This window comes from Silurus meridionalis, chromosome 5, assembly GCF_014805685.1.
Source record: "Silurus meridionalis isolate SWU-2019-XX chromosome 5, ASM1480568v1, whole genome shotgun sequence".
NCBI classification, from domain to species: Eukaryota; Metazoa; Chordata; class Actinopteri; order Siluriformes; family Siluridae; genus Silurus; species Silurus meridionalis.
This window is the reverse complement of record NC_060888.1, coordinates 15,020,676-15,033,464: the sequence shown is the minus strand read 5'-3', so window position 1 is coordinate 15,033,464 and position 12,789 is coordinate 15,020,676. Positions and strand designations below refer to the sequence as shown.

The following is a 12,789-nucleotide window of genomic DNA, read 5'->3' as shown; positions in this document are numbered from 1 at the left end:
TTAATGCCCTTGTTGCTGCACAAATCTCCACAAGCACACTCCAAAATCAAGTAGAACATCTTCCCAGAAGAGTGGAGAATATTATAACAGAAAATTGAGACTGAATATGGACTGAGATGTTTAAAGCGCATGTATGAAGTTCACGGTCCTTAGAGTGTTAGTTTCAGTAAGATCATTCTGAGATCAAGGGTTTCCTTACTAACAAATCAAGTTTAATCCCAGACTGCTCCAATATGGTATGGTAGCCAACAAAGCAGGATCAAATCAAGAAAACATTTCTGAGCATAAATGCACATGCGTCTGTGTTGGTAGTTATGGCTGTACTCATGAGCGTGAAACAAACACACTCACCAAATGAACAGCGTCGTCTTCTTCAGTATCAGACATGTTAGAGAGATTAGCTCCACTCCAGTCCTCCAGATCCTCACAGATATCAACTGAGTGAGGGGCACCTGGCCAACCTGACACACAAACAAACAGTGTGTCCTCAAAAACAATACATTTACACATTTTGTTACTAAGCACAGCTGGTAAGTACGCACTGTGTCTGTTGTCCCGGTGCTGTGGAGATCGCCTATATGGGTCTGGACTGCTGTGGCCTGACTCTGTCTCCTCCGAGCTGACTGACGCTCTTTGCTTCTTGCTGTGTTAGGTGAGGAACAAGACATGCTAAAGAAGCTAAATTAATATTTTCCCAGAAACACATTTTAACCAAAGAAACTAGCAGCACAGCATAAACTGCACCAGAAAATACAAGGCTGCATTCAGATCTAGGAACTTATTAGTACACAGCCACATGCTGAGCCAAAAGAAAACCAAATTAAGATGTGGTTTGTCAAGACATTTTAAAAAAGGATTTGTTGGTTTCATTTGCAAAAAGTGAGTTCTGCAGTAAAGGGGTATTTCATTCAAACCCTGAAAGGACATGATGTGGTCAAAGCTGATATTGGCGGGATACTAAGATCAGGCCAAACATCAGCTACTTTTTAAGCACAGTGATCGCGTCTAAGTTTGGTTTCAGCAGCCAAAACCATGGAGCCAAACCCAGTGCTGTTGGTTTTCTCATTATGTGCATTACCATGCAGATCTGCAGTATGGATGAGCATGTAGTCAGCTTCAAATGGTAAGCTATGACATGAGGGATGCGTAGCTGCAGCAGCCCTGTGTGTGTATGATGAAAGAGACTCGGAGCGGCCCGCTTTACCGCGGAGCGTCACTGGCGCTGAGAGGGGTGAGCGAGGCGTGGGCTCCGGGAGCGCAGACAAACACACGCACCCGCTGACACGGACACAAGGTCCAGACGTGGCAGGCAACCTGTAAGGACCCCACGGGAAGGCCGCATGGCCCTGCAGGAGGACAGGCAACCATACACAGTGCAGCTTTATCCTCCCTATCATCATCCTCAACACCACACACGTTTATCTTGTATCTTTTATGTATTTATACTAATTATAAACTATTATACTAGCAATATACACTTAATGTCCAGTTCAAGGGCGACACCTGTATCCCTGCTCATTCATGCTGTTATCCAATCAGCCAATTACTTGGCAAGAGCAATGATGCTTTGATGCTAACATCAAAAATCAGACTGGGGATAAATGATTGGCACCAGACAGGCTAGTCCAAATATTTCAGAACTTGATGATCTCATGGGATTTTTTTTTTTACAGACAGCAGTCTCTAGAGTTCTAGATTTTAAACACAGTTGTGAGAAAAAAATCATGCATTTTGTATATACAGTACCAGTCAAAAGTTTGAACACACCTTCTCCCTCAGTTGTTTTTCTTTTTTTTTTTATTATAATTTTCCAGGTCACCTGATGCAGCACTTTATCACTCTTCATCTTGAACAAATATCTCTTACATAAACTAGAGGTATGTTTAGGGTAATTATCCTGTTGGAAAATGTTTCACTGGTACTGTATTTACATCAACTGAATGGCAGTTCTTTACAATACGGTAATGAACACACAATAAATCGAATCTTGAGGCAGATAGGTTTCAACAAATATCCACATTAATGGCTGATTGGATAATTGCTTTTGTATGTGTTTGCCTAATAAAGTGGTATATATCAGTTAGTTTAACTGTTCAGTGGCCACTATAATATTACACTTAATTTCAGCTCCATTGTCTTATAGGGAACAGCATTGTGCAATTTAAAAAATAAATAAATTGCACAGATGATTCAATTACACATAAATTCTATACCTATTTCAAATTCTACAGTACATATTCCGTATATAACTCAAGCAATAGGCAGTGTAAGAGCAGGAAAATGTTAGAAAATCAAATGCTAAAAAAGCTGAAGTGTGGGGAAAACAGGTAAACAGCTGTTAAATTTGCTGACAGAGCTCTAATTGCTTAAAAAGGTTGAATTGTTTTATCAAATGTTTTACCTTTCAGAGAGCGGCGGGGACAGGGGAAACTGCTCAGCCAAAGGGTTGTTGTGAAGCTCACCTAAGGCAATCACATGGTGGGAAAATTCTTGAGTAATATTTTTTTTTTAATATTTACATTAAAAAAAGTTATTTAAAAATAAAAAATATATATATATATGGCTGGTTACATGCTGACCTTTGATTAGTTTTTGCTGGTTGGTTAGAATTTTTCTGATTGCTTTCAACCAGGCAAGTTTCACTTCCACTGTCGGTGCCTTAGTCACAAAAAAAGGCAAAATATAAGTATGCAAAAGATAAAAAAGATAACACATTACACCTTGATTAAAACTCCTTATGAGGACCTCACCTGCACCATGTATACCTCCTCTCGACCACTATACCAGATCTCAAACTTCTTCACATCTCCTCCTTTCACATTCTCGGTTATGCCCACTGCACTCATCTGCAAGAGGACATGCCGAACCATTGGCTCTTGTCAATTATCACTTCTCACTACACTGCTCATTCACACTCTCTCTCTCTCTCTCTCTCACACACACACACACACACCTGGGAGTCAAATGAAAAACCATTGCTTAGGTCTTAATTATAAATCAAGATATAAACAGATGGGACAGCTTTCAAAATATTAATGAAGTTGTGTTTGAAGTCAGCTATAGTAAAGAGAATGTCAACAGTACTACGGCTTCAGCGCAACTCATTTACCCCTAGATTTTTATAAAATCATGCCATCAAAACAGCCATCTATTTTTGCTAGAAATACAATTTTATTCTGTACATTATGAACTTCCTTTATTTAATATATTAAATATGCCTAATGTTTGATATACAGTATCTCACAAAAGTGAGTACACCCCTCATATTTCAGCAACATTTTAGTATATGTTCTCAAGAAACACTACTATAAAAATGAAACTTGGATATATTTTAAAGTAGTCAATGTGTAATTTGGATAGCAGTATAGGTTTTATTGTCCTCTAAAAATAACTCAACATATAGCCATTATTGTCAAAATAGCTGGCAACAAATATGAGTACACCCTAAGTGATAACAGCTGTACGTCATGTGCAAAGCCACATGTCCTATTCATCATGTTCATGTTTTTGTCTGCTTGACAAGACCATACAAATTTGTGTATCTTTTATTAGACCAGTTAAAATGTGGTGCTTTGGCAAAGAACTCTGAGGATTTGAGAATTAGAATTGTTGCTCACCACAAAGATGGCGTAGGCTATAAGAAGATCGGTAACCCCCTGAAACTGAGTTACAGTGCAGTGGCCAGGGTCATACAGAGATTTTCCAAGACAGGTTCCACTTGGAACAGGCCTCGCAAGTGTCTATCAAAGAAGTTGAGTCCTCGTGCTGTGCATCAGGTACAGAAACTGGCTTCATAGAACAGACACGAGTGCTGCCAGCATTTCTTTATAGGTTTCAGAAGCGGAAGGTCCACTTGTCAGTGCTCAGACCAAACGCAGCACACTGCAGCAAGTCAGTTTGCATGGCCATCATCCCAGAAGGAAGCCTCTTCTGAAGCTGGCTCACAAGAAAACCCGCAAACAGTTTGCTGAAGACATGAAGCATGAACCAAGAGCATAAACCATGTCCTGTAGTCTGATGAGACTAAGATGAACTTGTTTGGCTCAGATGTTGTCTAGTATATGTGGGGACAGTCCAGGGAGGAGTACCAAGAAAATTTTGTCTTGCCCACAGTCAAGCATGGTGGTGGTAACATCATGGTCTGAGGCTGCATGTGTGCTGCTGGTACTGGGGAGCTACAGTTCATTGAGGGAAACATTGATTCCAACATGTACTGTGACATTCTGAAGCAGAACATGATGCCCTCTCTTCAGAAACTGCAGTTTTCCAACATGATATAGACCCCCAACACACCACCAAGATGTCAACTGCCTTTTCTGGGAAAGTAAAGGTGAAGGTGATTGACTGGCCAAGTATGTCTCCAGACCTGAACCCTTTTGGGCACCTGTGGAGCTCCGTGATGACCATCCCAGGAACAACCTGTGCATATGAATTCCATGCCCAGGAGGATTAAGGCAGTGCTACATAACAATGGTGCTCAAACAATAATTCAACACTTTAGACACAGTTTTGACGTGTTCACTTAGAGTGAACTCATTTTTGTTGCCGGTTATTTTAACAATAATGGTTGTATGTTGAGTTATTATCAGAGGACTGTAAATCTTTTCTGCTTGAGAAGATATACTACAATGGTGAAAATGTGAAGGGTGTATTCACTTTTGGGAGATACTGTACGTATTTAAATGCAGAATTGTCTGGCTTAGTGATATATTTTAAGTTTTGTTTTGCACTTCTTATATATTTGTATATAATGTTATAATGTGTAATAATTTGGCTGGAATGGTAATTAAGGTGTAACGTCAATCACTATGCAATAATAATGTTTTTCCTGTCCGCTGATGGTAGGATATATTTTCTGTGCTAATACATAATTTCATGTATTCAGAAATTACATGTTTTCCCTCCAGCTGGATGATTTTCACGAGATTAATTGTGTTTATTCTGATCTTTTTAGTTGGGTTTTTTTTTTTTTTTTCTGAATGGTGCATAATAGTCATTTGCTCATATTTTAAATGTTAATGTCATATATAAAATGTTGAATGTAATATATGACATAGTAATTTTACATCCCATTTTTTTGCTCATATGATAAACAGGTAAATAAGCTTAGTTGTAGTTGTAAGTGACATTTCGGTCTGTATGCAGGATGCTTAGAAACTCATCCTATTACGTACGAATTTACACAGACTCATACTTTTGCTCATAAACTGAATATATAGTTTATACACCCTTGTTAAGATTTTTATAAAGTTTTTTTTTAAAGGTGGGAAAGTACAGACCTTTAGACAATGCTTGAAGCCGTAAGAAGGCGTCTTATTAGCGTGCTCGCTGTGATCCTCCCGTCGCTTACAGAAGAGGAGTGCACGCTCATAAAGGAACAGGTGCCTCTGCATAGGTTTGAATCGTGCAAGCTCCTTCATCCGAGTTGCGCCTCTCTTATGACTGATCCACACATTGAAGGACCCTTGCATTTGGACCCGGCCCAAATCACCCAGATCACCCTATCTCACACAAGAAACAAACACACACACAAACACCTACTTTACCTTCTCCCTAAACATAGCACAATGCCAAAATTAGATAAGTATTAGTATATTGTATAATAAGTTTTAACATCATATTGTCTATGTATGTATATTTCACATCTCTTTTTTCTGATCTGCAAAGGAGTCTACCTTTGTATAACATAGAAACGCAGATACACAGAGCTCACCTCATATCCTGTGATGGCAATCTGGTGCATAGAATCATTAACTGATTTGAGCAAGTCCAGCATTGCAGTTAGTGCACCCTGCAACTCAGAGGCCCTCTCACCACCTGAGCTGTTTTTCAGCAACTCCTGTACAACATACACATACTGTGCACTGTGATACAGAACATTTACATTTCTCACATAGTTACATATCTCTTACCTGAATATATTCTTTTTTTCATATCAAATATATTCACACATATATATTCTCTGTGTCCCACCTTTAGTAAGAGTTGGTATTTGGTAAGACGCTGAACTGGTTTCAGCAGGTATGAATCCAGAGCAAGCTTGTGCTCCAGCTTCTTTTGGCACTCCTGAAAGTCAGATGAACAAAAAAATAACGCATTTTAACACTAATGTTTAACAGACTGTTCGCATTACCAATCTATAGATATTTTGCTATATTTCCTCTGTTGTCATATGGACATGTGTGAGATAACATTGGTGCGAAACAATGCACCTTAGCGTGTGCTAATATCTTGATCTTACAGAAAATGCAAATAGTTTATTGAATATTTACTTTATTCAGCACCTCTCAATTGTGCTTTTATTTTTTTATTCAGCTCAACCTTGAGATTTTCTAGATCTTTTTTGGAAAATCAAATGATTCATCTCAAAATCTGCCAATAAAACAAGACTAAAATATTAGTTATTAAAGCTTAATATATAGAAATATTATTTTACTTTTCCTGTATTTTCCTGTAAAATACATTTTATTATTGTTCTTTATTAAGATTATTATAAATCAAATGTTAAGATTTTTTAATTATAAAATTGTTCTTTTATACATTCACTTATTTCAGGATTTTTTTTCTTTTTACACACACACACACACACACACACACACACACACACACACACACACACACACACACACGCATATCTATATATACACAAACATGTAGAATAATGACATTTTAAGCTTGAAATTAGTAAAATGTTAAAAAGAATTAATAATTAATGTATTATATTTAAGTATATAAATTATATATGCTTTATTTATATACTATATTAATATGAGTCAATGGTGACGATATATCAAGATATTTTCCTTGCTTAGATTATTTTATATGCATTATGCACCATATCCGACAATTTATTATTTAATACAAAAGAATGATAGTCTTTAAAGCTTTGGATACATTAAGAATTCAAAGCCATCTTGCATTAAAAACATTATAAATAGATAAAAGTATGTATTGCCTTATTATTATTGCCTGTCATTCATTTAAAATCCAACCAAATTTTAAATATTCCATAAAAAAAAGTTGGTTAAATACCCGGAAAAATGCACAGTCCGAAAACTGCTTCCATAAGGACTCTGATCGCGGTTTATTCTGACAGTAACATTCATACACCTGGAAGTTCTCTTTCTGAAACAAAATATACACATTTCTCATACACTGCAGCACAAAACAAACAAAAACAAATCCTGGATTCATCGTACACTAAGGGTACAAAAGAATATCATAAAAGGCTGTTTAACTACAGATGTTGTGCCATACCCGCTCTAAAAAACATGCTCCCACAGACTCAGGCGTGTCCAAACAGCTCTCCAGGTCTTGCAGGAATACTCTGGAAATCACAGGCCATTATGAAACACACAGTCATTTGGAACAGAATTTAATTAAACTCTATCTGTCCCCAGCCGACTGACTGGTTGCTAGGCATATTTATCATAATCAGGACAATATCAATAGAGCCACTGGACATACAAACTGTTATTTATCAAGACATTAAGCATTAAAATTAGCACTAAAAGCATGGACTTATAGGATATAGGATTTATACTACTGAGTAACATTAAAGCTTTTAACTTTTTGAATCATACAGAGAGCCCCAGCAGCGGTGTGCCAGAACCCCCGTAGCTGCTCTGCACTTGTCCAGCTGTGTTCTTATTGGCTTGCTCAAATCCTTATTTCACCAGCAGCTATTAAGCGATAATTAAGACGCTTTAATTGGCAGAACATCTTCATGCAGGCAACCAATTTGCCAATCCTGCCCAGCGGAGCTCAATACCCAGCGGGAGAAAACTGATCTCAAAGGCACTAACAAATGGAGCTGAGCAAACAAGATAAGTTGCGTTTGAAAGTGAGAAAAAAGCAATAAAGGTGTGTGAGAAAATGGGATGCTCCGAGCCACTGCGCTGGTGTGTTTGTGTGTGTTTTTTTTTCTTCTAACAGGCTGTTTTATCTCATAGGAACAGGGATTACTTATCGTCCATGTGCTGGATTAGTTAGCACGCCGTTCATCAGCTGCAGCGTAATAAGGTTTTGAAGACGATGTGTGTGTTTGCGTGTGGCCTTGCCTGCTGTGAAAATTGTAGATATCAGGCAGGTTTCCAAACAGAATATCTCTCTTGTTGCGCAGACTGGTGGGCAGGAGAGAAGAAAGGGAGGGGTTGTCCATTTCTGCCCTGTAACCCTGCAACGCAGATCCAGCACAGAGAAGTAGAATCTCAGCTCGCTGATGTAGCTCTCATTTTTAGCAATTTCACCAAAAAGAGCAGTTTTTTTCATCTGCATTACTTGCAGCATTCTTACCAGCAACACAGTCAGAAGCTCTTCTACATATATTCTTTCTGTATCGATCAGCTCCCTCATTACACGACTAGAGAAAGATGCACATAAAAAAATATAAAATAGCACACAAACACATGCACATCCTGGTGACTGAACAGTTATATATTTGATCTTGAGCACAGGCCAACATTTACTAGAACATATGTTTAAATGATAAAATAAAGATATGATAATGAGACAAAGATAAAAAATAAATAAACAGAGGAATGACAGAGAAGTGTTATAGTCTTCTTTAAAATCTCTGGTCCCTCTTGTTGCCAGTTAGGTTTGCTAAACGCATAGTTGATCATTTTAAGAAACAACAGTATTTTTGAAGTATGTATGTATTAATAAACATTATATGGAAAAAAATATTGGAACAGTGAGTGGGCTGCTATTGAGCTCCGACCTTAACCATACTGAACATCACCCCAGGCTTCCTCACCCTCTAAAATCTAGTGGAACATTTTCCCATAAGTGTGGAGGTTATTTACAACAGCAATTAGAGTAAATGTAGAATTGGATTTTCAAAAAGCACGTATGAATCCAGGTGTCCACAAGTCAGGTGTCCATAAACTGTATGTTATTTTAAAAATTGTGAAGAAAAACACAACAGTGATGTTCGCACATTTTTTATAACAGCTATCCTGGAGTGTTTTATACCTTCCGTATCACAGCAATTTTTTTTTTTTACAAGCAATTAAAATCTTTTATTAAAAAAACAATGCATGCACCTGCTTATTCTTAAATTTAAGATATAAAATGTCTGAGAGGCAAGTTAGTTCTTGTTATTACTTAAAGGATATTATAGAAGCTATAAACAGTCAATCCCTCTCCTTTGCACTCTTAAACTTAATTAAAGGAGGAAAATGCAGTCTGTGATGATAATAAACTATAACGCACAAAGTCCTGAGGAATCTCCCATGATGAAAAACTGACCATTCCAAAGCATAGTCACTGATGACTCCATGAATTTCATAAATAACTTCCATAAATAATAATAAAATGTGTTCTTATAGAAAGGTTAATCATATCATATCATATCTAAAAGTAAAAAAAAATATATATATATATATATATTTTTTTTTTTAATTTTTGGATTATATAGACTGTCTGCCAAAAAATTCAGTGTGAGTTAGAAATCTTTTGACCAATCAGATTTAAGAAGGTAGTGCATGGAGGTAAGACATGTGACCGAGGTATCATGACATGCATCAAGATTGAGTCATAGACAAATGTGGCGGAGAGAATCAGGTCATTTTCCAAAATAAAACATCGTTCAGAATCAGATAATAAATAAAACAGAAATAATGTAAGTTATGTATTCTTAGGTATTCTGTGCAGCCCGGTACCAATTAACCCATGGACCGGTGCTACATTTGTGATTTAATATATATGTACTTTTTACATCACTAGATTTTCATTAACAGTGATCATTACCAATTACGTTTTGCACCTCTGTTGAAGATGCCATTAAATATTCAACATTTCTGTGGTGTAACATTTTTTTCTGTCAATAAGAGAAAAACAGATCAGACTCACTGTTTCAGCAGATCTGCTCCTTCCTCACCATCCACAACATAGGACAGAGGGTTGCCGTTCTGATAGTCGTGCAACACCTCAATCTGACACGTACAAAATAACGCTGTATTATACTGTACATCGACCCAATTTACATGCAAGTACGCGTGTATTATAAACGATAAGATCAGTAATGTATGCTACATGGCACTCCGCTCTGAATCTATTACCTTCCTGGCATTTGGGCTTTTACGCGTTGCTCTTTTGCTTGAGAAGTCAAAGGTGAACTTTATACTTGAATTAAGATCTGTGGAAAAAGCAAAAATGTCTTAAAAAGATTAAAAAAAATAAATAAATGCAAAAAAAGCAAAATATGAGTTTTAAGTATAAAAGCAATACTTGTACACAAAGCACAGACAGAAACCAGAACTACTGAGAGTTCACTTGGAAAGAAGCTTTTCAGTTGCCTAGTTTTGGTGTGGAATAAGCAGGAGTGATCCTGTTGCCATCCTACACAGCAGGGGTCAGTATATGCTATTGAGTTTAAGGCTGATCTGATTCTTCCTAACACCCCGGCACTAAACCTTAAATCTGAATGTGTATTTTAACCACAGCTCCACTACAACTCTTTAATATACACTGCTGTCTATGCTTTTTATGAATTGGGCCAGTTTAATCTAATCAACATCACCATGATATCCTTTTGATATCCTCTAGTCTTTCTTTTTCTCTTTAATGATAAATTTAATGATGAAATAATAATAATAATAATAATAATAATAATAATAATGATAATAATAATAGTAAACATTTACATTCCTACTCAGTTTATTGGTTTTTGTAAAGGAACAAAAGAATGTTGATGTTTGTTCCTGGAGCCTGTTTCTCCTTTGACTGATTATGTTAAGTAAATATTATTGTACTTCCAAGGTAGGATCAATATTTTAATGTGAAAATCGATCCTCTCAGTAATACACCTGTATCGAAAGTATCCATAAAGTAGATATGCCCATTCCTTAGAGTAGTCTTTAAGACTTTTTGGCATTTGTCAGATCCCCTTAACCAATTGTGACACTTAATTTGAACAGTTTAAAAGTTCTGATCAAGGGTCCAACAATGGCAGCTTGATGCTGGGATTTGGCCAAGGCCTTTAGTACTAAGCTACCTCTTCCCTCTGTGTATTTGTAGGTAATCATCACTGTACCATGTTTTGGGGAAAAAACCGGGGACTTTAAACGTGATGGATTCTCAGGTCGTGGTGCTACCAGCTGTACTGGCCTCACATGTTTGTCTGCTAGTTTCTTTAGGCACATCTGTCTAGTCTGAAATAGATTCTGTACAGAGGCGTACTTCTCAAATGTCTTCTCTATATTAGCCTGGAAACAGAAGGACACAGAACACATTGACATTCAGACGTCCAGTTTTAAATCATGTATAAACATTGGATATAGTTATATATAATGTGACAATACTCATGAGTCAAAATAACTAGGAAAATAAGTGTTAACCTGCAGCTGAGGAGTGAGAACACCCTCATATTCCAAAAAGAGTAAGTCTGGCCCAGCATTAAGGAGCGCTGGTGCCCCCTCCTGGAACTTCTCTAAATCACTCAGAGCTGCCTGAGCGCCTTCTTTACAGTGAAATTTGTCTAACTGCTGATTGGCCAGAAGGAATGTGCCATCATCACACCACTTCTTGGCCTGTATACAGGAAACACAAAATAATTAAGGATTTTGACTATGAACAGCTAATCCTTAACTCTAAATCTGAGATATATTTCTAAGTGTAACAGAAGCATGCAAGAGATTGTATATGTTAATCTCACCTCCTCTAGGTGTTGCAGTAAGGCCTGCACTTGTATGAGTGTTTTGCATTTAGCACTGATGGCAGAGTTGAGTGTGTCACAGTGGTGTCTGAGCTCATTACAGCGCTGTACGATCAGAGGCGTGGCATAATGATGACCCGCAGCCAACTGGTGTCCATGCAATATCATCACCTGGGCTCGAGTCATTTCCTCCTTACAACACAGAAAAGCATGTCAACGATAGAGTTAAAGACAATTTCTGCCATCAAAAGGGGATTTTACCAGCTCAAGTTGAAAGGACTAATATTTATAAATATTAAAGATCCACCTGTTTTCTGATTTAAAATGTTTATAAGAAAAACAAAGGCTTGTGGACACCTGACTATAAAATTTGTGGGTTTTTTTACATTCCAGTTCCATTTAGCCGCCCATCAATGGTATAATAACCTCCATTCTTTTGGAAAGATATTCCAATAGATTTTGGAGTGTGGTTGTGGAGATTTGAGCTCATTCAGAAACAAAAGTATGTGGACATGTCTTTTTTTTTCGTCTGCTTCCGTTAGTGGTCACCACAGCGAATCATCTGTCTCCGTACAAATCTGTCCTCTACATCTGCCTTATTTAAATTAACCACCTGCATTTCTTCCCCATCACCACATCCATAAACCTCCTCCTTGGCTTTTCTCTCTTCTTGCTTCCTGGCAGCTCCATCCTCAGCATTCTCCTACCGATATACCCAATGTCCCGCTTCTGCACATGTCCAAACCATCTCAATTGCACCTCCCTCACCTTGTCTCCAAAACATCCTACGTGTGCTGCCCCGCTAATAAACTCATTTCTAATCCTGTAAAGTATTTGGACGTGTGAAATAGCACAATATGCATGTCTTCCACACAATTGTGTAAAATGTATTTGTATGCTGTAGCATTATGGTCTTCTTTCACTAAGAGGCCCAAACCTGTTCCATCAAGGCAATGTGCACAAACTGAGCTCCATCAACACATGGTTTGCCAAGTTTGGAGTGAAAAAACTTAATTGGTCTACTGACCTGAACCAAGCTGAACACCTTCAGGATGAACTGTTCTCCTCAACCAACACTGGTGCCTGATCTTACTAATGCTGTTGTAATTGAATGAACAAAGGTATCTCCA

The 12,789-nt window shown here is 37.5% G+C and overlaps 1 protein-coding gene across 8 annotated transcripts in view; it reads right to left on the bottom strand.

Moving 5' to 3' along the window:
• The window catches only part of mcf2a (MCF.2 cell line derived transforming sequence a), a 46,818-nt gene that overhangs the window by 4,590 nt on the left and 29,439 nt on the right, over positions 1-12,789 (bottom strand). For 6 of the 8 annotated variants that reach the window (XM_046849922.1, XM_046849923.1, XM_046849930.1 and 3 more), the window contains 17 exons: positions 11,660-11,851; positions 11,343-11,534; positions 11,039-11,210; positions 10,065-10,141; positions 9,856-9,938; positions 8,296-8,362; positions 8,061-8,176; positions 7,258-7,327; positions 7,033-7,125; positions 5,974-6,066; positions 5,714-5,839; positions 5,280-5,501; positions 2,751-2,846; positions 2,580-2,658; positions 2,402-2,462; positions 543-643; positions 352-461 (listed from right to left, as the gene is read on the bottom strand). In XM_046849922.1, the coding sequence (XP_046705878.1) occupies positions 352-461; positions 543-643; positions 2,402-2,462; positions 2,580-2,658; positions 2,751-2,846; positions 5,280-5,501; positions 5,714-5,839; positions 5,974-6,066; positions 7,033-7,125; positions 7,258-7,327; positions 8,061-8,176; positions 8,296-8,362; positions 9,856-9,938; positions 10,065-10,141; positions 11,039-11,210; positions 11,343-11,534; positions 11,660-11,851 (1,950 nt within the window). The other 2 variants (XM_046849927.1, XM_046849926.1) reach the window with 2 other exon arrangements.